Source organism: Cornus florida, unplaced genomic scaffold (genome assembly GCF_030987335.1).
Source record: "Cornus florida cultivar Cherokee Brave unplaced genomic scaffold, ASM3098733v1 CherokeeBrave_3.0.0_Hap2_Chr10, whole genome shotgun sequence".
Lineage (NCBI taxonomy): Eukaryota > Viridiplantae > Streptophyta > Magnoliopsida > Cornales > Cornaceae > Cornus > Cornus florida.
The window spans coordinates 116935560-116962357 of NW_026775580.1; the positions used below are offsets into that span (position 1 = coordinate 116935560).

Below are 26798 nucleotides of genomic sequence, written 5' to 3' on the forward strand. Positions count from 1 at the left end.
GATAAAAGAGGGCCCCACAGAAGGGGTGAGAATGGAGTTGCATGAGTTGTCATGGGAGTTGGGTGAAATATAATTATAGGTTGGAAGTGTAGAACAATTGGAATTTTAAGTAATCTATATCTATCTGTATATCTGTTGAAGCTGGAACATGTAATTTTGTCTGTGAAATGGGAGATCCATATCAATATTAACTTTTTGCAGGGAACTATAAAATTCAGCAATAAAGTAGTCAAACTGTCAAAATATAAGTAGATTGACCTTAAATCAAATGGGAATTAAGGATATACTTTTAAAGATGTACTGTACTACATTTAGTGGGTCCCACAGATGGTATACTACATATGGGTACTCCAGTTGTGTGCCAATGATCGCACGTAGACCTTATCCTTTCCTTTTATCAACATAAAAGAAGTGAAGTGTGGTTGGTTCCCAAACAAAAGAGTGTGTGTGAGTGATGAAGAAGCTGAATGGAGGAGTGTACGCTGCCATAATTGTTATCCTACAATTACAAGCGGTGTTGGTGAGTAGTAGTAGCAGTAGTATTGATTCAATTTCAGGTGAGGCCTCAGAGGATGGAATACCAGCTCCCTCACCATGGCCTGACCAATTTCACGCCCTCCTGTACATGAACTTGTCGTCCAGTGGTCATCTTCAGATCACCAACCTCTGGTACGACTGGCCCAGAGGTCGTAACGTTAATATAATACAGAAGCAATTGGGAGTGCTGTTATACGACGTGGAGTGGAACAACGGCACCTCCTTCTACTACACGCTGCAGCAGCAGCAGGAGGAGGGCGGCAATGGCAATGGTACTTGCCAGATCATTGAATTCGAAGTTGGTATCCCTCGGCCGGACTTTCTTGACGGAGCAAAATACCTGGGAACTCAACTCACCGATGGCTTTCTGTGTAACGTCTGGGAGAAGGTAGATTTCATCTGGTACTATGAGGACGTACTCACCAACCTCCCCGTGCGATGGGATTTCTATGATGGTACCTATTCTATTTCATTTCATTCATTCTATACTACTACTAGTAAAATCTAATTTACAATATATTATAAATTAAACTTTTGAACTTTAAAGTTTAATTTATTAATAAACAATTAGTTGTTTAAATTCAATTTATGATACATTTTTTTCATAATAAATTTAATAAAATAATATAAAATTTTATTTAATAGCACATAATGTTTTTAATTAATAGTATGATATTATAATGTCTTTTTTTTTTTTTTTTTTTTTTTTTTTTTTTGAAATTTAGAGAATGAAAAGAATTTGCATTGGCGTAAGAAAAAGAGAATAAATAGGGTGAAAATGAAATTCATGTTTATATGAGTTTGTGTAAAATTGAATGATTTTGAATGTTAATTTTGGATTAAAATGTGATTCGAAAGTTCATGTACTTTTGTTATAATAGATAGATAATTTTACATTTGATAACAATTTTCAATTTCAGTTATTGATTAAATATATCAAATGAAGCATAAATACAAGAAATTCTAAAAATATAGAAGTTCCTACTTTGAAGAATATTGGATAAAATAAATTACTGTAAAAAGGAACGAGTAAAAGTTATTGTCTAGTTTTTTTGAAACAATGATGAGGTGCTGTCACCATAATTACTATGCTTAAGATGAGAAGATCTAATCCTCTCAGGTCTCCAGCTTCACTATCTATCATAATTATAAATAAAAAACAAAACAAAACTTTTTGTAAAAAGTGTAATGACAGTTACTCTACCAATTGAATTCTCATTTCCTTATTGTTGGTCCCATATTAATTATATACTTTTAATCCTATAGTAAATTTTTAATAGTAAGACAATTAAAAGTACAATAACACATTTAGGTCACCATACGAGGTAAAGAATAAATTATTTGATAAATTATTTTATTAAACAATTACTTATTTATTTTTGTTGTTTTAATCTTAAAGAACTCCGAGAATTATATGATTTATTTTAATTGATAACTTATTTTATTATTTGATAATTTAATTATAAATTATTTGAAACACCTTGACCAATTGTACTTTAATAATAAAAATAATATAGATTTTTAAAAAATAAAACCTGATATATGACTCAAAATAATAAAGTAACAATGAATCAACCAAATTTAAAATTAAACATAAAACAAATAATAGAACCAGCATATATGACTATATAAAATAATTTAAGAATAAGCCAGCTAAATTTAAAATCAAACACTAAATCTTGAATAGAAAATAAAATACCTTCAAGATGCTTCTAAAAAAATAATAAAATAAGTTTAATAAAAAAGTTACAATTTTTATATACCAACAACTTGTAGCAACTCAAATTGTAATGTCAATAATAAAGTTGTATATTAAATTAATAGATTAAACAAAACTTAAATGTATAACAGATTAAACAAAAATTCAATATCTAACAAATTCATACCCAAAATCAATTCCGGCCCAAATAAATTAAGAATGAACCATCAACCAAATTTTAAACCAATTATAAAACACATAATAAAAAATAAAACTTTCATGATGCTTCTGACAAAAAAAAAAAAAAAAAAAAAAACCCACAAACACCAAGAAATTAAATTCCCATATAATGTATTAAATTAATCAATTAAATAAAATTCAATTTGTGATAAATTCAATACAAAACAAGCCCAACCAAGCACCAAAATAAATAATAAATAGTAATAATAAAACCTGATATATGAGTCAAAATAATTAATTAAGAATGAATCAGATAAATTCAAAATATAACATAAAACACCGAATAAAAAATAAAACTAAATAAGAAAACAAAATAATGATGCTTCTGAAAAATAAAGAATAAAAAGTAAAGAAAAAAAAATCACAATTCAAACTAAACCTACCATATTTTCTCAACACCTATAACGACCCAAATCCTCATGAATCCGGATCATTAAACGGGTCCTTACCCAACCCAAAATCATCCAAGAGTAAAACGGTCATTTCATGTCAAAATTAAATAACAAGGTCCAAAAAGGGCAAATTGGTAATTTGCCATGAATCCATAAATTGAGACTCAAGGGTATCATAGTCCTTTACTTGTACCATATAATAAATAAAATAAGGTTCGGGGCAATATAGTTTTTTGGGTGGTTAAAATATAATTATTTCATTTTGGTGGATCATAAAATAATTACGTGCAACATTACTTGGGGCCAAAATGAAATTATAAGAACTTAAAATTTGTAATTACATATCTGACGTAAATCGGTCGACGTATATGCATCAAACGTCGACTGGTTTGGATTAGGAACAGTGGTAATAACTACTGCCAAGATACCGGTCTACTGGTTTGGGATACCAGTCGACTAGTTCTGAACATAAGTTATAACGGATACTAGTCGACTGGTTTGGGACGCATGCCATAATGACCATTCTGCCAAGATATCGGTCGACATTTGGGAAGCCACATGTCGACCGGTTCTGAGAAAATTGCACTCCTACTTCCCACTGTCCAGTGATAACTCACTTACACCAATACTTGGTAATTAACCACCCCACTACATTCACGTACAAAATTAAGATATACTTCAACATCAAATTGTAATAACAACCACCACGTTGGTAACGTAATTTACCATACATCACTAAAACACACTAAACTGATTTTGAGTGAGTAATATTTAATTACATTTTCTCAAGGATCATTCACAAGCTTAATTACATTCCCAAAACTATAATTACACATGAAATAGCTAAATACAAGATAGCAAAAATCATCTTCTAACAACTTTCAATTTTGAGTTGGATTAGCATCCGCCGATTCTTTTCCAAGACCTGAAAAAAAATAGTATATATTAGGATGAGCTATATGCTTAGTAGGTGACACTTAAGACACACATCTTGTGTCCTTGTGAATCCAATCAAAGCATAGGCCAATGGGAAATGGGGATCATGCAATGAAGGGTTAAAACAACTTCAATGTCAATTCCAAGTGTAAACAATGCAATGTAATGAAATGCAATGCATGATATGTCACTCCCCATTTTTCATTTCTCAAAACCATACTTTCCAACTGTTAATACAGCCCGTCCTTTGGTAACCCCGCCGCGACACGAGAGAAGGATTGACTAGTGTCCCTGACCCTTGGTAACTCCGCGGCGTCATTATGGGGCCCAGCTAGCTCAACCACGCTAGGGCGACTCCCTAATCCCCTCAAGGCTATATTAACCTCCGACCCGTTAGTAACCCCGCAGCGACCGGGTTTATCAAAATCATTTCACAAAAACTCTTCTCCCAAAATTCCCGTTTTCATTTCAAAAACTGATTTCTCCCATTTCATGCAACACAATGGCATGTACATGTATATGTGTCTCAAGCTTACGATATTATGGCATGTAGAAGTTTTACATTTCATAATTACTTCACAACTAAGCATATATCATATTCAATATCATCAATTGAGTCATCAACACATTAAACACAACAAAACTATCACCACAACATGCTTTTCACATAGAACAAATCATAATCAAAATCATGAATTTCTCTAGACATTAATTACACAACATTGAAACAATTAACTCTCAAATTAAGCATATTTATCACACAAAGGAGACATAACTCACAATGGAACAAGAAGGGAGTGGATTAAGGGCCCCTACCTCGAAAATTGACAAAACCCTTGAAATGGGTCCTCAAATTCGAACTCCAAAGGAAGGCTCAAAACTGAAATTGTTGGTATGAGTGCGTAGAGCTCGTCGTGCTCTCCGTTTTGCCTCAAACGGTACTCCAAAACTCCAAAGATTGAATGAGTTATGAAGCTTCAAAGACTACTTCAAAAGGAAAGGAAAAATGAAGGAGAAAGAGAGAGAAGAAGAAATGGACGGGGAGAGAGAAAAATGAGAAATAGAAATAGTCTCTAGACCATTTGGTGCTTAATGGTGGGTCCCACCACTTTGAATTTCTTTTATCGTTTTCTTTTACTTCAATTCTTACACTACACACAAAAATGCACCACATGAATGCTACATAAATCATATAAAATTAAATGCACAAAAATGCAATTAGACCCAACCACAATCCCGTACACAACATGCGAAAAGACAAAAATACCCTTGTCTCCACGAATTATTGGAAAATGAAAATGCTGAAAAAAATCAAAAACATCACAACACCAATTATAAAAGAGAAAAATCCAGATTGAAAAAATTAAACCCTAAAATATTAATAAGGTTGATAGCATATTTGTATTTTTAATCTAATTCTTTACTCTTTCTGCTTATCTACAATTCTAATTCCCTTTGGACTTTTAAAACGTATCATAGCATATACAATTCTATTTCTATTTGAATTTTTTTATTTTACTTGCCTCTTAAAATTTACCCCAATTCTAATTATATGGTGGCATATTTAAAATAAAAATAAATAAATAAGAAAAGATAATATGCCTGTGATAGAGTTTTATAGAAACTCTTCTAATAAAACTCTTCTTCTTTTTCTTTTTTTTTTTTAAATAAAAAATGTGTATTATAGAATAAGAAAAGGTGATATGCCCTTTGGACGTCAAAACTCTTTTAAATATATATATATATATATATATTATAGAATAATGGTATAGATAGATATAAATAATAAGTGTAGATACAAAATAAAAAAATAAATATAGGATGAAAAATTTTGTTTTTAATTAGTAACTTGTTTTAATCTTAAAGAATTTCGAACATAATATGATTTATTTTAATTGATAACTTGTTTGATTATTTGATAAATTATTTTATTTATAAATGATTTAAAACACCTCGACCCCTTGTTATACAGGCAAGGCACGGATCTGTGATGGTATTTTTTATTATTATATTTTATACTCCTAAATTTATATTTTTTTGTATTTGCACTCATAAAATTTTAAAATTACCCCTACTGAAATTATAAAAAAATCTAACTATATAAATTTATCCCCCTCATACGGATTCCTAAATCGTTCCCTTAGTAAATACTACTATTACTATTATACACATTCATTCTAGTTTTGATGTTGAGTTTGCATGTTTTTGACACTAGCGACTTAATTAATACTCCAATATCCAGGAATTTCGACACACGTGATTACTTTTGAGGTGGGAGCAGTGTTGCAAGATTCAGTGACTCAAGCCCCTGCATACTGTTTTAAGCAGGAGCAGGACACTGCTATTATTAAGAGAAGCTTGCAATTGGAAGCCCAAAACCGATGGAGGTTATATATATAATATATAATACTTTCACACTAATATATGTCACTATATTGATTATATATATAATATATCCGACTCTCTTTTGGTTGGGAGGGAAAAAATGAAGATATTATGTTTGATTGTTGTTGAATTCTATATCTTTATACACTATATATGACACAAAATTTGTATTTGGATTGACTGTAAGTAAATCAACGTGGTGTGTAAAGATGCTTGTTTGATTATCAATCCTTGGGATAACTATATATATATATATATATGTATATTATAGGCATCTCTATCTACACGTCTGCTTGAAAAAGGTGGAGTATGGTAGGAACTGCGTGCATGCATGCTTAATTTGGGACCCTTAATTTTGGCATGTATATATATATATATATATATATATATATAGATGGTAAGATGATAAATGTTGTTGGAAAGATTTGCAGATATGATGATGTATTATTGTAGGTAGTTTAAAATAATTGGACCATTTCACTTGGTTAGTTAGGATTCCGGCCAGTCAAGAAATTAAGGGAGCTACTCATAGTTCATAGTTTACAATAATATATAGATAGGTCCATAGTCCGTACACATCGACTAGTGTTGGAATTTGGAAATTAAGAAGAGCCTCATGTCACGGGCCTAGAGATTTGGCGCACGACACTACCCGTGCGGCACCAAGGCGTTGCTTCAGCTCGCGCAAGCGCCTTGGTCAGCCACCACGACCTGCACTCCCAATGATATATGCTGATTGGTTTCGGCCTGCCTTGGCCTCTTAGGGGAACGGCTCCAGCTCCCGACCAGTTTGTGCAAGGATGATCAATTCCCTTCTTCATAGTCAAGTCCATGACCAGCGACAAGCTCTTCGCACTCAACCAAGTCGACCTGCCTGAACTCTGAAGAGGTATCATCCTGTACTCCTGCACGCCCCTTCCCTGGAATCATTCCCAATCAAACTTTGCTTTTTGCCAACCAGCATGCGTGTCTTCCATACTCCAAGCGTCTTAGGAATCACTTCGTGACACTCTCCCACCCAAATCCTGCGACGCCCTTGTCGCAGTGCGGAGCTTCACTACTACGTACACTCCCTTCCAAAGTCTGCCTCCAAGCGGTATGCTCGCCTTCCCACCATCGCTTCCTTGTACAGCTCCCTGCACTGCACTCGCCCAATGATAGGCCTCGGACCAAGGGGACGTCCACTCCTCAAGGACATGACTCTTCTCCGTCATGCTGCCTCCGCGACATCCCGAGCAAGCAAGGGCCTCCTGTCGACTTGATGCCCGCCTTTTACCACAGTTTGCATCACCCAAGGAGCTAGCACGAACTTTGGTGCGCGCGACCCTCCGGCCTTCCGGTGCACAACTTCAATGGACACCTCTTCCTGGGGAGATGGAGGCTCTCCCCCCAACTGCATTGATTCCTCCTCATCGACGCAACTTCAGTGCACCGTATTCATTTTCAGACCCCTCCCGGATTGACAAGGGGGCACCCCACCATACTTTATCCCAAGTCTTACTTTGATACCATTTGTCAAGGGTCTAGAGATTTGGCACAGTGGCATGGCCCGTACGGCACCAAGGCGTTACTTTAGCTCGCGCAAGCGCCCTGGTTAACCACTACGACCTGCCCTCTCAAGGGTATATGCTGACTGGTTTCGACCTGCCTTGACCTCGTCAGGGGAACGACTCCAGCTCCCGACCAGTTTGTGCAGGGATGGCTAACTCCCTTCTTCATAGTCAAGTCCACGACCAGCGACAAGCTCCTCGCACTCAACCAAGTCGACCTGCCTGAACTCTAAAGATGTACCATCCTGTGCTCATGTACGCCCCTTCCTTGGAACTAGTCCCAGTCAAACTCTGCTCTTTACCAATCAGCATGTGTGTCTTCCATACTCCAAGCGTCTTAACAATCACTTCGTGACACTTATCTTACTTGAGCTTTTACCCCCCAAATAAATTATTCCCATCTCATAGAGAAATCAATTTTATATGAATTTGATCAAAGCCACGTCATGGTCCTTTGCAGAAATGCTTCGTCATTCGCTCCTCTAGTCCAATTAATTCCTCTTTTAGTGTCTTTTTTTTTTTTTTTTTTACCCTGGTAAAAAAAACGCCATATGGCATCTACAAGTAAAGATCAAACAACATCATTCATATAAGAACCACTAACAACAACAAAAACAATAACTAGCAACATAAACTAACACCCATGCCAAGATCACAGTCTTGACAATAACAAGGATTAAAAGGTGTCAGTAACCGTGGGATTACTAGCCCCCACAAGTAATGCTAGCTGAGTAGCAAAAGACTTAGACGATTCGGGATTATATGACTCTGTCAGGTGAGCCCCAAACTTACCAGAGGATTCAGATTTCAACCCAACTTCACCCCCAACAACATCTATGGCCACTGTTTGTTCAATTATATTGGCAACCACAACTTTAAGCTTTTTCTCACCGCGTACACGGTTTCCTTGAGAACCCCCAAAAATGGATTGACGGCGTTTGCGACCCTTCCTAACCTAGGAAGAACCTTGGCTCTGAGAAGTGCCAAAGGAATCAGAAGTAGACCCAAACACTGATTTGGCACGACTTTTACCTTTCTTCCAACCTTTAGAGAATTGATCCTACCTTTACAAAGGAAGAATGCGACCTTTAATTGGAGAAGTGACTGGAGCCGATGCCAGAAGCTCATCATTTTGCACTGAGGCCACGTGACTCTGTAACGAGGAACCTAGAATAAGACCCCCATCCGTCTGCAAGACAGGCGAACCCATAGGCCCAGTAACTTCACCTTTACCAATATCCTGATCCCGTAACACAACTTTTATCAAACCACTTGAAAATTCTCCAAGAACATCACCTCCAACCAAACGTGACTGTCCACCGACACTTGAAAGAGCCACCACATCATTACCTGATTTGTCTCCAAGAAGAAAACCCGGACCACGAGCATGTAGACCAAACGGATCACCCTCCTAATTAGAAAGCTGACGAAATAGTGAAGACAATTTAGATCCTGCAAGACCATCCTCATGATCAGTATCCTCATCTTCCAGATACAACCAATTTTTTTGAGTCCCGTCACCCACCGACTCCATCCCATCTCTATCCTGACTCCAAAGGTCTTTCCCCAAGAAACCATCCACCCCCAACCAAATCCCATACTCCTTAAGATTTTCAGGACCTACAGAAAGCCCATTCTGACAAGATTTCCATTGATGACAATAATCCCACATGCAAAGCAAAAAGACGGCAGCTTCTCATAACGAACTTGCGCTCTTAACTCCTCACCCGTTGGACTAGTAAGAAGAATATTGCACCTAAAAGGCTGCGTTATATCCATCTTCACCCTAATCCGAAGAACGCGACTATCATTTCCCACTAATTCTTTCCCTTCAGTCACGCTTTTATCCTGTAGCTCGACTTTTAAACAGCAACCAAAGGAAGAAGCAATTCGGTGTCCAACTTTCTCAGAAAGAAGATTAGCATTTACATCAAAAAATTGAATCCAGAAAGGAGATACTTAAAATGGAACATCAGACCCTAATAAACCCTCCTCCCACTTTTTAATCACCAGCAAATGTCCATCAAAAAACCATGGACAACCATCCAAGATACGCTGTCGAATAGTAGCATCCAATATAATTATCTGAAATAAATTTTGTGCCACCTTAAAATTTTGTAACTGCTTGGCAATAGGCTCCTACTGCTTGTCTTTTGGCCATAATTTATTAAATAGTTTACCAAAGGTAAACTTAGCCCCAGCCAAAGTAGTAGTTTTAGAGGCCCACACCTTCCCAAATAAACTCGATCGACACAGCTGATCACTTTGGGCAATATCTTTTACCGACAGCTGAATAGGCTTCTTTTCCTTTTGGGTGAACGTCATACCATAGAATTGGGCCAGAATATTGGCTTCCATCGCCATCCTAACAACAAAATTCCAACAAAAGAACACAATGGAACCCACAACCCCCCACTGAAGTCTCCTCACCTAGTTAAATCCAAACTGAAAATAAACTAAAAAGGAATACACAAAGAGAAAGAGAAACAGAAGGAAGAAAAGAACCAAAGAGTAGAAAAAGAGTAGACGACTGATAGCAACAACATGAAAATGATATATAAGACCCACAGCGACCAAAACAAAAGCGTAGCCATTACGCCGAACAATTCGAGCCATACATGTCTTACACAGGCAAAGCATATAAGACTGATCAATATCAAAATTCATACCTGAAAGAAATATTTGCAGCACCGCCTTATACAACCACAGAGTAAAGCCAATAGTAGGGCCCCACAACAATCCAAATAGATTAGCAAGCAAATCGTGGTCTAACGTCATCCATGACATCATCAGTATCACCGCCTTAGACCACCAAAAAACGAAGTCAATATGCAGGCCCCACAGCAATCCAAAAGAAGCCTCCAGAAAACCTTGGCAAAACGTCAGCCATAACAACAGCTAAAAATCGGCCCACCAAGGAAGAACCAACCCAAAAAGCTGATAAGTCAACAAAACGACAGGCAAATTAGTCGTCCCATCATCGATCATGGTACAACAAATCAACCAAAAAGAAAGGAAACGAAACCAGCTCTGATCGGACCACTAATCTCGACGGTACAGCAGTTCCGGAATGGTATCACTAATCTTGAGCCAGTTCTAATGGAAACCATAGATATGAAAAAATGGTTCCAAATAGAACATCACCCAATGTCGATCACATCCCAAATGAAAGGTTCTCCAAGGCACATAGACAATGATCACCGGCACCCATAGGAATAAGAAACCCCAAAGCAACCCACCAATTAAAACAGCCACAAGATGGAACAAATCAGACGAGAAAAGGCTGAACAACGAAAGAGAACACCACCAAATTTTCCACAGAACTAGAATTTTGCCAATAGCAAGCCGAAATCTGGAATAACACCCAAAAGAAGACATATCGAATAGAGGTGATCGCAAAACCAAACCTAAACACCTAAATCGCGAACAACAGAACACCAAATTTAGATAATAAAGATAAAAAAACAAACAGTAAGGAACACGGATATACAACCCCAACCTAACCCCGAAAAAGGGAAAAAGAAAAACAAGGAAGAGAAAGGAAAGTAAGAATCGATCCCTAGAACACCCACAATCGGAGGATACGATCTCACAACACTCAATGGAGACGAGAAAATGACACGAAAAACCTTGACGGCGGCAAGGAACCCTAAACGTGTTAAGAAACCCCAATAATAGGGAAATGGCCCTTTTTAAGTGACTTTCAACAAAGATAATGGGTTTAAAATTCATAAATCATCCTTATCTACAATGAATTAAGTGTCTTGAATGTTTCCATTAAAGATTTATTTATTTATTTATTTTTATTATTATTATTATTTTCTGTCATACCATGTTCGGGAATGTTTCCATTAAAGATTCTTTTATTTATTTATTTTGGAGTTGGGTTTGGTTGCATTCAAATCTAAAAATCCATAAATTGAAATTGTTTGCAAGATGTTGATGGGATTGATTAATGCTAAAGTTGTTAAGAAGCTAACATGAAATTGTATTTCCTTGGTAGCTCATATTGTGGAATCTTTTGCTTTTAAAAAAATAGGATTTTTACTAATTAGCCTAAATAGTTTTTACGTGAAGCTTAGAAGGATTGTATTTTTCCTCATCCAGTTTAATAAAACTAGGATTGTTTAGGCCTTATATATATATATCTTTTGTAAGAGGCTTGTGGGAAATTGAAGTCGATCGGGACCATCGAAAATCTAAAGTTACGAAATGTGAGTTGCCCAAGGCAAAATGATTGTGAAATCAATATGGATATATAAGAAACTTAGACGAGGGTTAATAGGTTTAAAATTTGCATTTTTATTCGATTTTTACTCAAATCTAAATTTTACCGAAATAAGATTAAATTAAATAATCTACGAAGTAAAAATGAAAGTACAAGTAATAAAAGTAGGATTTAGAGACTGACACTGGATTTTTAGCGAAGAAACCCTAATTGGAGAAAAGCAACCAATCGCTAAGAAAAATCTCAAAGACTGTCATGCGATCTGAAGCGAAAAGATCCACTACAATTCAAGCAAAGTACAATGGACTTTGACTCAGGCACACACCCATTCACTCTACCAAGAACCAATCATTGAACATCTTCGGCTTTGCAACTCCTCCATCCAACTGCTCTTTACTTTAGGATTACTTCCTTAACCTTATAGAAACACTCCACGAATGTTTTGACCCCTTCAAAGTATGATCTCTTACTCTTCTTCTTCAAATCTAAATTTTTGAAATTGAAAGACAAAACTATTTTGGTGACTGGTAGTCAAAGATATTCGATTGCGAACAACTCCGATCAACAAGAGGAACATATCATAAATCACTCGTATATATAGTGTGTTTAGGGTTTATATATTATCAAAGTGAAAAATAAAAATTACTAAAAATCACTCAATGGCTTCTTTTGAGCATCTCCAGTAATATGTTAAAATACTCTTTTGTGTAAAATATATACTGCTACGTATGATGTGTAATTTTTTTTTTTTTTTTTTTTTTATCTCCAACCGTCTGTTAAGATACACTGTCATGTCACCAATGTGTAAAATTATTGTGTATTTTACACAACTTTTTTACACAGCCACATCATTATATTTTCTTTCTGCTTCCTCTTTCTCATTCCATTAACGAATCAATCTTATATTAAGTAAGTTTGTAAAAATTGTGTAGGATCCAGATATGACACCGGTTGGTTGTTATTGAGAAATATATTTTTATATAAAATGTATAAAATAACTACTGGAGTTAAAAATAAATAGTCTAAAATTTTTATATAAATCTTTTATAACACATTAAATTTACATAAAAATACATACACAACAGTTGAATGAAGATGCTGTTGGAATTTTGTGAAGAGGAAACCTTGGGATCACGACAGAATTAATATTGAATTTGCTCAGCATAATAAGTTGGGATGTTTTGAATTGGAAGAGGAAACGAATTCGGAAATAGATATAATGATGATAAACTTGAAAACTGATTTTGTCATTTAGTCTGAATTTTCTGTATTTTGACTTTTACAGGTTGAATGTCAATGTCGCTTTCTATGTGAATTGTAAATTTACTGAGTCTATCTGCTATTTGGTGACTACGATCATGTCATGTTGAATTTTATTGTGACTGATAACTATTCTAGACTTCTAGTAATATAACCTGCGGTAAAGAAGGGATAATAATAATTGTGGTTCCAAAATATTTATTTTGAGTTTGCACGCAAAAATTCCTTCAGATATTGTTTTAGCCTAAAAATATATCCATACATAGAAATATATTTTTAGATATTTGTGATGCAGATAAATGTGTACATTCATACATTTCCATGCTATCCAGTTTTCTTTATCTTTTGGTTTGGTTATGTATCTAAGCCATTTGTCTCTAACGAGTAACGGGAACTTTTTTTATTTATTTATTTTTGTTTTTGTTTTATTCTTCTAACTTCAAGATTCTAATAGTAGTGGACGTTTTTAAGTCGTGATCTTGAACACAGTTTCCTTAACATGTGAAACATGCTTTTAGGAATCCTGTAGTCCTTCAACTGCACACAATCAAAATATTCAGCCGCCCCAACTTTATCTCCCACCTCTCTCTAACTCTCTATCTCTAATAGGCAGCTTGTCTTCTTCATTCTGCCTTTCTGCTCTCTTTTACGGGAGTGAGGTGATGAAGGCCGCCTCCCACGATTGTTTTAATAAGTGGGTTTCGTGAGTGTTTTTTATGTCTATCTTTTTTTTGTTTTTGTTTTCTTGGACTAAATCTTTTCAAATTCGGTTCGTTTTTGGATCACATGATCGGATCTATTGTTTTTTTCAATTAGATCTCTGGTCTAGGTCGATTTTGATTTTTCCCGCTTTGATTTAATCTTTTTCTTCTTAATTTGATCTTGTGCGGGGTTCTTTAGGTGTTAGAGCGCCTTGTGGTTGTAACTTTGGAGCGATTGCCGTGATGATGGCCAGATCTTTCGGTCTCTCCTGTTTACTGCGTTCTTCTATGGTGGTTCCGTTTGCATAGTGTTAGGTTCTGTTTCTCCTACAAATCTGGAACTTGTTCTTCATTTATTTATTTTGCTTCAAGATTTGTATATCTTTTTTGGTTTGACTTTATGTCTTTGCATTGATGTATTGGTATCTTAGCTTTAAGCCTTTATACTTTTGAATGACAAAAAAAAAAAAAAAAAAAACATGAAACTGTCTCACGATGTGACTTGTACACTTACAAATGTATTTAATGATAACGAAATAATTGTGGATTGTAACCAACTAATGCGGATCATTGAGATGAACAATTCAAAAATGGGAGATTCTTTTCATATTAAATAATAATGACTACACTTATAAGTAGAGTCGTACAAAATGGATCCTTATTAATTTGTAGCATTATTTTTATGTAATAAATATATTGTGTTAAAAACACGCATTTAGGAGTATCAAAAAATTGTATAAAAATTGATTACGGAAAGTGTTGATGAAGTATCTAATACCATAACTTAAGTGTTCAAAATAAATAAATTTACTTTTAACCTTTAGACACATGCTCAAAGAGTGTCATACACTAATTTGACATAAAAACAACTCCTTCCTTGAAAAGTACATATATATATATATATATTTTATATACAATACATTTATAGATGCATTTAGTACTATTACTTTTGGTTTCACCGGCATTCATATATATATATATATATATATACACACACACACACATAGAGACGTATGGTTAGTAGGCAATATTTGCAGAGGGAGACACACAAGGGAGGCAATATTTGCTCCATACCATTTGATAGATGCAGTTCATTTTTAAAATAAAATGACATCATCATTCATATATAATTGTATAAATAAGAGAATAAAAATTAAGAAGAATTTTGTAATTTACATTAAGGAAAAATAATTTTATTGTATTTATAAAATATATAAAAAAAAAAAGTGTATTTATTTAAAAGGAGTCTGTGAATATCAAGTTTATATATATTATTTACGGGGAGTGTGTGTATATTAAAAATATGAATAATGTCAGAGAGATTGAAGAATTAATTCTGAATAAGTACCGAATATAACGTATTTTTGTCCATCTTATTTACTTAAACAATTTTAAAAAAATAATTATTTAGCAAATAACAAGTATAACCAATCAAATTAAATTCGGTATTAATTCAGAAATTCATTTTCATTCCCCAATCACACCTCTAAAAATATATACTAAAACCTAAGGACATGTGGCCAACAAGGCTTGGTTTTGTGGTGCATTATTGATGACGACCCACATGTACTTTTTCGAAAGAAGATTTAATTATTTGGAGACATAGCACATGTATCACATGAAATCCACCAAAAAAAAAAAAAAACTAAACTAAAAAGAAGTTAAAATTAAACATGCGACTCGCGTGCTCTCGTTTTCTAATCCGCGGTTTTGTTGAAAGTCTCACCATAATGTGTATTGGATGTTGTCTGTCCACTTGTGACTGACTGTTCATTTGTTTGTCTATTTCATATGAGTCTATTTGTCTTTACATTATTTCAAGGGTAGTGAAGTACGAATTGGGTGTTTAGTTACATTAAGTAATAAAAATTTTAATTAACCTATGTATATTTTCATATATTGTTCACCTGATATTATCCCTTTAATATTTTAAATTTAAGTTAGAGTATTTCATCTTAAAAGAAAAAGAAATTTTTATATTTCAATGCAGTTCTTTTATTTTATTTATTTATTATTTTGGATCCAATTTCAGGTAAAAGTTCAATATTTTGATATCTAAATAGTAAATTAATCATTTACATTAACTGCAGCCACCTCAAAAATAATGTATAACATATTGATTTTGTTATTTTGATAAAGTCTTAAATTAATAAGGACGAGTATATAGCACTACTAATAAGTTAAATATTTGAATTTACCGTAAACTACTCATCATATCTACTCCCTTGGAGTGACGGAGAAAGAGAGGATTTCAAAGTTTTTAACCATCTTAATATTATAAAAATATTAAACAATAGATAATATTAAAAACATAAAGATTAGATATTTTAAACATATAAAAACACGAAATATTGTTTAAAATACTACTGATAAGTATTGAAAAATAAACATTTCAGCCCTTATCATTATATATTTTAACACCTTAATCTATCTTTGTTTTTCTATTTTAGTCTTAATTTGCTTTATTGTAATTTCAATGTCAGAAAATTTTGAGCAGTACCCCAAGTAAACTTCAAAGAAAATGCAGAGCATCCATAATTTAATCAAAACATTAAGGAAACGTGAACCACACCTTTTTGGTGGTCCAGCCTGATGATAAACTACAATTTGTGTTACTGTTGACAAATACATCAATTTTTTAGGAAGAAAATTTTCCATGCTTTGATTCATGTGCAAATAAATGTGTCAATCAACGAATAGATAGTTTTTTTTTTTAATTTTTTTATTTATCAAAATAGATAGTTATTGAATGAATTTTTTTTTATACAAAATTATTTTGACTGTAAATAAATGTGAAAACATTAGGTGAACTCAAGTCTTTTCTTGAATTTAAATGATAAATGGATAAAGATTACTAAAATTATTTTTTATAATTAATTAATTATTAAGTAATTAATAAAAATTAGTTCCGATTGTAACACCCCTTTCTCAAAAAGAGAAGTTGAGTAGAACAATATTATTGAATTGTAATTATGTTTGCATTTTCTTTAACAATGTGACGGTTTGTCAGTGATTTTGACAGGGATTTAGAAGGTATATTTTCAAACTCTGACTTTCGAACCACACTCTTTACTGATACTCTGACTGGTGCCTAAACTTGCCTTACACAGATTAGGTCATCAATTGGCATGTTTGAAAAGATGTGTTTTATAATGAAGGCGGCGGGATGATTCGGAATCCCTCTTTTGACACTAAATATTAATTTAACTTGTTTTTTATGCACACGAAAAACATGTGCGGCACACGAATAACATGTACATGATGAGATCATCTCTCTCTCTATAAAAGGTCCCTCTATCTTCACACTTCCCAATCAAGCTCTGATTTCTTTCTCACACACCATTGCGTTGCTGCTACTACTTCAGAGCTCTCCATCTAGCTTGAAGAAGTCTCTTATCATTTATAATTGGCACCAATTCTTGGCCTGAGAGAGAGATACACACAGAGTTTCAGCTCTTGAAATACAGTACTAGTTAATTTGGGTCATATTGTACACACCTCTTTTTTTAAAATAAAAAGAAAAAAGAGAGATAATGGCTTACTGCACTGGTGTTCTCAAAAATAGTTTCCTTCCTCTGCTCAAATCTCAAGATGGGTATTCTTCTTCAAGTCTGTTGACTGCAACCACCTCTCCTCTTCCCAACAACAAGAAAAAGGTGTGTGCCCCTTTCTCTCTCTCTCTCTCTCACACACACACAAACACTCGGTACTTAAACGTACAACATGAGCTAAGTAGAGGGATTGTTTTTGAACTAACACCGCTAGTTATGCATATGTATTGGCAGTACTCTTGTAGTATGGTAACAGCAGCAGGAGCTCAGGACAATAATGCAAGCATAAAGCAATACAACACGGAGCCAAGACAGGCCAAAACCCTCAATTTCTGCGGAGAGAAGCCTTTCACTCCTATCTTGGATACAATCAACTACCCAATTCACACCAAGAATCTTTCCCTTGAGGTTAAAAACACACATATATTTGTGAAATTAATGTATCTTTGGTGACCGTGTTATATTTAATTAATTAATTAATTAAGTAACCTTCCCATAATATATATATATATAGATAATGTACTAATACAAACATATTTTTTTAATTATTGCAGGAGCTTGAAAAGTTGACTGATGAACTGAGAGAAGAGATTGTTTATACGGTGTCTAAGACAGGCGGCCACCTAAGTTCAAGCCTAGGAGTGGCCGAGTTAACTGTTGCACTTCACCATGTATTCAACACACCTGATGATAAGATCATTTGGGATGTTGGACATCAGGTACCTATTATATACTATTATATATGTACACACTTACAATGGAGATAGTAGAGTATGTAAGTATATATATATGGTAGTAGTAGTAGTGGCAGCAATTGGATTGATTGGGGGTGGGTGTTGCTTGCAGACATACGCACATAAGATATTGACTGGAAGGAGGTCGAGGATGCATACAATCCGACAAACCTGTGGGCTTGCTGGCTTCCCAAAAAGAGATGAGAGCGTGCATGATGCTTTTGGATGTGGCCATAGTTCTACTAGCATTTCTGCCGCCTTAGGTATTTATTAATTAATTTACACACACACACACATGACACATATGGTGTATACTTATTAATGCAGGAATAAAACTAATTCAATATATATACATATATATGCGCACCTCCTCTTCAGGGTTCAGACTGATTAATGAATTCTCTCTTTTAAGGCAAGCCCAGGGTTAATTAGTTTATTTAGCTAAGGAAAATGATTTTGGCCCAATCAATATATATTTAAACATGATCTATATAATTCATCAATTTTTGTATTATTATTTAATTTAATTTATGGGTGTTGGCCGGTGCAGGGATGGCTGTGGCTAGAGACTTAACAGGGAAGATGAATCACGTAATATCAGTAATTGGGGATGGAGCCATGACAGCAGGACAAGCATACGAGGCAATGAACAATGCAGGCTATCTTGATTCCAACCTTATTATCATCTTGAACGACAATGCTCAAGTCTCCCTTCCCACTGCCACTGTGGATGGCCCTGCTCCTCCTGTTGGAGCTCTAAGCAGAGCACTCACAAGACTACAATCAAGCACAAAGCTTCGCCAACTTCGTGAAGCAGCAAAAGTAACTCATTTAAATGAATTTCTCCCATATATCTTCTTCACAAAATTTCTATCTAGAAGGATAAAACCAACTAATTAACCTGTTGTTAATTAATTAACAGAGCATCACAAAGCAAGTGGGAGGGCAGGCACATGGAATCGCCTCTAAAGTTGATTCGTATGTGAGAGGAATGGTGGCTGGTTCAGGGGCTTCCTTATTTGAAGAGCTGGGGCTCTATTATATCGGTCCAGTGGATGGCCATAACATGGAGGACCTGGTCCATATCTTAAAGAAGGTCAAGGCCATGCCAGCCCCAGGGCCTGTTCTCATTCATGTCATTACAGAGAAAGGAAAAGGCTATGCTCCAGCTGAAATTGCTGCTGACAAGATGCATGGTGCGTATATATTTATATACATTAAGTCACAAATTAACAAACACACTATTGCTATATTTACATTAAAAAAAAAAAAAAAAAAATTCCAGCATTAAGTAATTAATTTGGCTGCCTTTTTGTAGGTGTCGTGAAATTTGATCCCAAGTCGGGGAAACAGTTGAAAACCAAATCCAAGACACTTTCATACACCCAGTACTTTGCTGAGTCTTTAATCTCTGAAGCAGAGAGAGATGACAAGATAGTGGCTATCCATGCCGCCATGGGAGGTGGTACTGGACTTAATTTATTCCAAAAACGCTTTCCGGATCGATGTTTTGATGTTGGCATAGCCGAACAACATGCTGTCACCTTTGCTGCTGGTCTTGCTACTGAAGGTGTCAAGCCTTTCTGTACTATTTACTCTTCCTTTCTACAGAGAGGTTACGATCAGGTGAATATACATACATATATACACACAAACACACTCCCTTACTCACATTGATCACTACGCTAATTAATTTATATTCCATCTTATCAGTTAATTATTGTATACATACTACTGCTTTACTATCATCTACAATGCAATGAATAAAACAACAATTGCAAATTATATGCAAAATTATTGAAATTCAGTGTCTTTTTAATCGGAGAGGAGTTGCCCTTTTAATTCAAATGCATTTCAATGTTATTTTTCTCAACTATACTATATATGATATGGCATTCTGCCTTTTCATTTGACATTAAATTTCAAATTGTTCAAATTAATCATGGGTAATTTTTCTCTGGATTTAATTTTGATGGTTTTGTTTGTGGTATTTTTTATTGGTGGGACATTCAGGTAGTTCACGATGTAGATCTTCAAAAGCTTCCGGTGAGATTTGCATTGGACAGAGCTGGTCTTGTTGGTGCAGATGGTCCTACTCATTGTGGAGCCTTTGACACCACTTTCATGGCTTGTTTACCTAACATGGTGGTCATGGCACCGTCTTGTGAGACCGAGCTCATGCACATGGTTGCCACTGCTGCAGCCATAGACGATCGGCCTAGTTGCTTTCGGTATCCTAGAGGAAATGGCATAGGTTCCATTCTTCCACCAAACAATAAAGGATCCCCACTTGAGGTACGTATATACTACATCAACACATATATATGTATATAGCCTAGTTCTTATATACTGTATACAACTATATATACATATATGGTTTACTTTTTGTGGAATTTACTATATTTAGATTGGAAGAGGAAGGGTGCTAAGGGAGGGAAGTACGGTGGCCATTTTGGGTTATGGAACAATGGTACAAAACTGTTTAGCAGCAGCACGGCACCTTCAAGCGCTTGGCATTTCAACAACTGTTGCGGATGCACGCTTTTGCAAGCCTCTTGATGGAAAATTGATCAGACAGTTGGCTCAACAACATGAAGTCCTCATCACTGTTGAAGAAGGGTCTATTGGAGGATTTGCCTCTCACGTCTCACATTTCTTGGCATTGAACGGATTACTCGATGGAAACCTCAAGGTACATACATACATATATATATATTCTCCTATACGCACAGCAAAAACAGAATTCAGTTAGTAAATGAGTTAAACGTATGTGTTCATCATTGGGGAGGGAGGAAATTAAAGGAATTAAAAGCTTGTGCAATAATTTGCACCAAAGTGTAGCCATGTAGGAGGAGGGTTGCGACACATTGAAGTTCTCCAATTGCAAGTGGCTAAAGGATTGCCGCCCAATTGGCCACAATTATGTCCGGACATCTTGAGAATCCTTCACCCTACTTTGAAATCATGACATGTCTTGTTTATCAGCAGTTCAACTGCAAATTAAAAATAAAAGAAACGTACCCATGTCAACTTCTCATTATTTTGGATTGTTTTTTATGGTGCAGTGGAGGCCTATGATGCTTCCTGACAGATACATTGATCATGGAGCTCAAGCAGACCAAATGGAGGCGGCTGGGCTCAGTCCTAAGCATATTGCAGCCACCGTGTTGTCACTAATTGGCGAGAACAAGGATAGCCTCCTTCACCTTGTCAAGCTATAGATCAATAATGGAGTATTTCATACACATGCCACCACTTCCACCAGCTCATAGAACTTGTACTTGGAAACGCTATCAAGTAAACATCACATTCGATAGCAAGATGTCCTCCATCTCCATAATTATTGTAATTTGTAAATAGCGAAAGGAAAGCTTTTCACAGTAAGGATTCTTGTTTGGAAGAAGATAACATTTTAATTAAGACATTTTGAGTTGATTGCAGTATTGAATGTCCAGTTTCATAACACTTATATATATATATATATATATATTGATAGAAGATGGTGCCTCTTTAGCAGTAGTAGTCATGATGGATTTGGCTATTTATGAATTTGTTGGGAAAAAGAAAAAGAAAAAATCTTTAATATCATGAAAATAAGAGTGATTTATGGTATTACTCAGTCCAGAAAATACGGTATAGACATGTATTGTGAGGGATGGTGGGATTAAAATCTTGATTTGGTGGGAGAGAGAGAGAGAGTAATTGATTAGTTGTAGTACTTTTATCTCTACTTTACCACTTGAACGCAAAACTATTGGAGTTGATCACAAGTATATATATATTGAAGTTATCACAGCCCATATATACACTATATAACAAACTTTAACTAGAAATAATATTGACATCCATAATTATTCCAACATACGTACATTCATCAGACAAACAACCTTAGATCGATCAAACAAACTGATTTCCTTTAATAATTCATTTTAGCTACTAACTGCAGGACGATCAAATAAAAACCCCACATTAATCAATATGGGCGCTCACCATCATAGTTACCAACTGGATCATAGTTACAAGTCATAAACACATCACCAGTGTCACACACAACACGAGCACATCCAAGTCGCCGTGTGTTCCTCCACACAATCTGTGTATAGTGGCCACACTGCTGGCCAAAAACACAAGTGTTTGTGGCGTAGGAGTAATATTTCTCTTCAGCAGACCATGCGTTGACAGCGTCTGTTGGTGTCCAGGTGGAGCCACTTCCCCAGTATATATTCTCACCTAGCTTGAAGTCGTCTTCTGGGAATGAATGCATTAGCTTGCAATCTGCTTTCCTTTCGGCAGCCCACCAACTGGCATACCTTTCTAGCTCGAAGTCCCATATTAGTGGTAGTTCCCACTTGGCTGCCCTAACCAAGTTGTGTGCAAACAAAAACTGTAGCGACTCTCCATTAATAGAACAACCCCAGCATAGCTGCTTGGAAATCTTATATATAGTTTCGTTGTTGTTGGGCATTTCCAGCTGATTGGTTTTGGTTTTGGGTGCCTGTGTCGGAGAGGTCTCATCGGAATAGGCCATATGGTTGTTGCAGCTACTTACGGTTATGATAAGAATGAAGACTACCAAATGGGATTTCATGTCTACTGATCAGATATGCAATGAGAGACTGAGAGACAGAGAGACAGACAGCCAGACGCTAAGGGTTAATTCTTTTAATTTGTGGCACAGACCAATGTGACCCGTCCCAATTAATATATGAGTTCCCTGATGGAAGAAGATATGGTTGTTATGGTTTGTGAAAGATGAACCACGCATAAGTATACAGTACCTAGGTGTGGGGGCACACAATTCAATCATGCCTTTGTTTATGGTGTATTTCTTTTGTTATAATTGGACAACGATACAACTATATACAGTTTCAAGTCTCGTGACCAAGAGCAGTGCGGCTATGTTCAGCCCGTGACTTCTGTCTTGTTTGTTTACCAGGATAACATCAACATTAACATGCCCGTCGTCCATTAACGGTCTTTCAAACCGTAATGGAGGTTATTAGTTTTGGGTTGGGTTTCTCTGTTGTTGGCCCTTTTGGGCTTATTTATTGGTCCTAATGGACTATGGCCTAACGGCCCACACTGTATATATCTTTTTATATTAATATATCAATCGCTGAAAAACACAAACAAAAAACAAAAAAACAAAACAAAAACATGATGGGACTGAAAAAGATTGACTTGTGCCTGTTTGTTCACAAAGGTGAGTAGGTAGGTTTAAGTAGTCTCAAGTAGGTTGGACTTCGGTGGACCAAACCGAGCAACCCGATTCCCATTCGAAAATTTTATGGGCGTGAGCAATGCTCTTGTATTTATGGGACGGGATTGGGTTCAGTCATTAGAGTACAAATTTACTTTGGGCGGGAATTAAGACTAGATTTTACTAATTTGAGCAACCTGAAAAATCCAAAATACAAGAAAATTAATTTTTTTTATATATTTTTAATGTTATACGTTGCATGAATGATTTAGTATTTATAGTATGTTTTTCACCTAACTTTAGACGGGTAATTGAATTTTAGTTAAGGAACCAAAATAATAAAGAATATCAAATTCTAACACAAATGAATTTTATTAGGTCCCACAATTTTTTATATTCTACTTTGTTTGATTCATTTACGTTCTAGTGTAAAGGGCATTTTCATCTTGCAAGGATTTGAAAAAGGGTATTTTAGTCCTTCAAAAATTTAGAGGCAGTATGGTACATAACCATATTAACCTTGATGGAGAACCAACAGAACAGGGTGTTTTGTGAATTTACACTAATTTTTGCATAAAAATCATTTCTCCTAAAGACTATTCTATGTAGCGGGGGACCAGTGCAATGCGAAAATAAATAATACTGTAATAACTTATTCCAACAACCTCATTCAATCGTTTGCGCAATCACAATTCAGATTTGTAATGGTTTGTGGATCTAAACTTTTTCTGTGTGACCGTAACATAAACACGTCAGTTCCTACTTAATAATGAACTTTATTCCTCAGATTTGTGGTAGGTGCGTATCAACTTGGTATGTGTGCGTCTCTATGGTATTTAAATACTAGTAAGTATCCAGTCCATTGATTTTAAACATCAAACATGGCTTCACACTACTCCTCCGGGGCAGAGCAGCATATTGCCATTCTTGCATTCCCATTCGGCACCCATGCTGCCCCTCTCCTCACCCTAGTCCGAAGCCTAGCTGCTGCCTGTGCACCCAACGTGAGGTTCTCCTTCTTCAGCACAGCAAAATCCAATGCCTCCATTTTCTCTGGCTCCAAACCCAGTGATGAATTTCATAATATAAGAGCTTACAACGTGTGGGATGGCATGCCGAAAGGGCATGCCTTGGCCACAGGGATTGATCCCCACCAACAAGTTCAGTTCTTCCTAATGGCGATACCGGATAACTTTAACAATGCTATAAAAGAGGCAGAGGAGGAGAGTGGTGTGAAGATCAGCTGCTTGTTGACTGACGCTTTTCTGTGGTTTGCAGGGGAGATGGCAGAGGAGAAGCGCATTCCTTGGCTCCCATTTTGGACCGCTGGGGCATGCTCCCTCTCTTCTCATCTACATGTTCATCTCATTCGTAGCACACTGCTGGGAACATCTGGTAATTAGGATTTCTTATTTCTAAGTTCTTTAATGTATTTATTATTAGGCCCTTATTTTTAATTATGGACGACCGTGAGGCTTGAACACTGTGTGAATTGCATGACGGTGAATTATAATATGGATAAACAACCTAAAAGGATGAATAGGTTCAACTTGTTCTTTTATCAGATTTCGCTTAAATTAAATTTATCAAAATAAAAGTAAATTAAATAACCCACAAAGTAAAAGACTACAACTCCATCGGACTAGTTTTGAAACTAAAATATTTCTATTGCAATTTTAAACTTCACACAGCACCTCGACTGTTCTGATACCATCGACTCTAAAAGTTACGCTTGTAGAGACGGTGTAACATTGATATTTAAATTCTTCAACAAATTGCACCGAGTTTTAGCTGTTAATTACAGATTAATGCTGGAGTGGCAATCAGTGCCTCCAACTAATTTTGTGATTGTACAACATGAATCTTCCTTATGCTTCTACCTTAATTATATTTATGAAATTGCAGGTATAGCAGACAATGCATACCAAACCCTTAATTTCATTCCAGGAATGTCTGGAATGCAAATCAGTGACTTACCTGAGGGAATCGTCTCTGGAAACTTAGAATCACCTATTGCACTTATGCTTGAAAACATGGGTCTAAAACTGCCACAAGCAACTGCTGTTGTGCTAAACTCCTTTGAAGAGCTAGACCCTACCATTACAGGTGATCTCAAGTCAAAGTTGCCAAAGGTTCTCAATGTTAGCCCCTTAATCTTCTTATCGTCACCACCAACAACTATTTCAGATGAGAGCAGCTGCCTATTGTGGTTGGACGGACATAAAACCGCATCAGTTGCATATATTAGCTTTGGCACCATAACCACACCACCACAAAATGAGCTAGTAGCGTTGTCGGAAGCACTGGAAGCGAGTGGGGTTCCATTCCTTTTTTCCCTTAGGGACAATTCAAGGCACCTTTTGCCAGAAGGATTTCTTGAAAGGACAAGGAAAAGCACAACTGGGAAGGTAGTTTCATGGGCTCCCCAGTTACAAGTCCTAGAACACACCTCAGTTGGAGCGTTTGTAACACACTGCGGCTGGAACTCCATTTTGGAGGGTATCACAAGCGGTGTGCCGATGATCTGTCGACCATTCTTTGGAGATCAAAAATTGAACAGTGGGATGGTAGAGAATGTATGGCAGATTGGTGTGAGAATTGAGGGTGGGGTCTTCACTAAAAGTGGAATGGTGAATGCTTTACATATTATTTTTTCAGATGCAAGAGGGAAGAAGATGAGAGAGAACATTGGAGTACTCAAAGAGAATGCTAAGAAGGCTGTTGGAACAAATGGAAGTTCAACTGACAATTTCAAAAGTTTGGTGGAGATCGTCACATCTTGTAAGAGTTAGTACTTATTATTGTTAAAAAGAATAAGAGATGTCTTTTGCTTCATGTATTTTGGTGACACCAAGCTTATTGCTATGCTCACCCATAGTTTTCCTTCCAAGATTTTTGCCATTAAATTATTGAGTGAAAATTATGAATAGATGGTGAACTCTCGTTTTGAGACGAAAGAATAAAGAAGGATCACTACTTTGTGTCAATGTAAGATATTTTAACTGTTAAAATGTGAGAAAATGAGCTTGAGTTTGAGAGCAACTGTAATGTACAAATTACAACGGTTAAGGGTAGATCTTTATTCATTCCATTCCGTGCCAACATGGCATACATGAAGGCCAATAGTGTTGGTTGTTGTGCCTACTTGGTGTTGGAAATTACTCGCCCCCCAGCCCCGCGCGCGCGCGCGCGCACAAAACTCAATAATTTGGAAGAGAAGTGGATGGAGGACCACTTAGAAATATTTTATTCCACTTATCTATTATTCCAGCTTATTCACTTATAAAATTTGCTAAAGTCGATGATTATATAGGTCTCAAAAACATATGTGTAGCGATTACATATAACTGTCTAATTACTCCCACTAACATAACTTTTAATAGGC

The 26798-nt window shown here is 35.8% G+C and overlaps 4 protein-coding genes across 5 annotated transcripts; 3 read left to right on the plus strand and 1 right to left on the minus strand.

The window, feature by feature from the left end:
* Positions 1-365: 365 nt before the first annotated feature.
* LOC132278481 (uncharacterized protein At4g14100-like) lies at positions 366-14485 on the plus strand. 2 transcript variants are annotated; one of them, XM_059780272.1, is made up of 2 exons: positions 366-992; positions 14128-14485. In XM_059780272.1, exons 1-2 carry the CDS (start codon positions 455-457, stop codon positions 14235-14237), a joined length of 648 nt encoding a protein of 215 aa, XP_059636255.1. In that variant the 5' UTR covers positions 366-454; the 3' UTR covers positions 14238-14485. The 2 variants fall into 2 exon arrangements, with proteins under 2 accessions (XP_059636255.1, XP_059636254.1); XM_059780271.1 differs by lacking the exon at positions 14128-14485 and adding an exon at positions 6047-6417 and having other exon boundaries at positions 370-992.
* Positions 14486-17232: 2747 nt separating this feature from the next.
* On the plus strand, positions 17233-21656 carry LOC132278484 (probable 1-deoxy-D-xylulose-5-phosphate synthase 2, chloroplastic). Its single transcript, XM_059780276.1, has 10 exons — positions 17233-17584; positions 17714-17887; positions 18034-18198; positions 18326-18476; positions 18764-19035; positions 19136-19409; positions 19532-19839; positions 20227-20508; positions 20621-20905; positions 21279-21656. Exons 1-10 carry the CDS (start codon positions 17462-17464, stop codon positions 21432-21434), a joined length of 2190 nt encoding a protein of 729 aa, XP_059636259.1. The 5' UTR covers positions 17233-17461; the 3' UTR covers positions 21435-21656.
* A 370-nt stretch (positions 21657-22026) lies between these two features.
* On the minus strand, positions 22027-22907 carry LOC132278485 (pathogenesis-related protein PR-1-like). Its single transcript, XM_059780277.1, has one exon. It carries the CDS (start codon positions 22799-22801, stop codon positions 22187-22189), a length of 615 nt encoding a protein of 204 aa, XP_059636260.1. The 5' UTR covers positions 22802-22907; the 3' UTR covers positions 22027-22186.
* A 1358-nt stretch (positions 22908-24265) lies between these two features.
* Positions 24266-26400, plus strand: LOC132278486 (flavonol 3-O-glucosyltransferase F3GT2-like). The gene is made up of 2 exons (XM_059780278.1): positions 24266-24808; positions 25319-26400. The coding sequence occupies exons 1-2, from the start codon at positions 24295-24297 to the stop codon at positions 26203-26205; spliced, it is 1401 nt and encodes a 466-aa protein (XP_059636261.1). The 5' UTR covers positions 24266-24294; the 3' UTR covers positions 26206-26400.
* Positions 26401-26798: the final 398 nt, after the last annotated feature.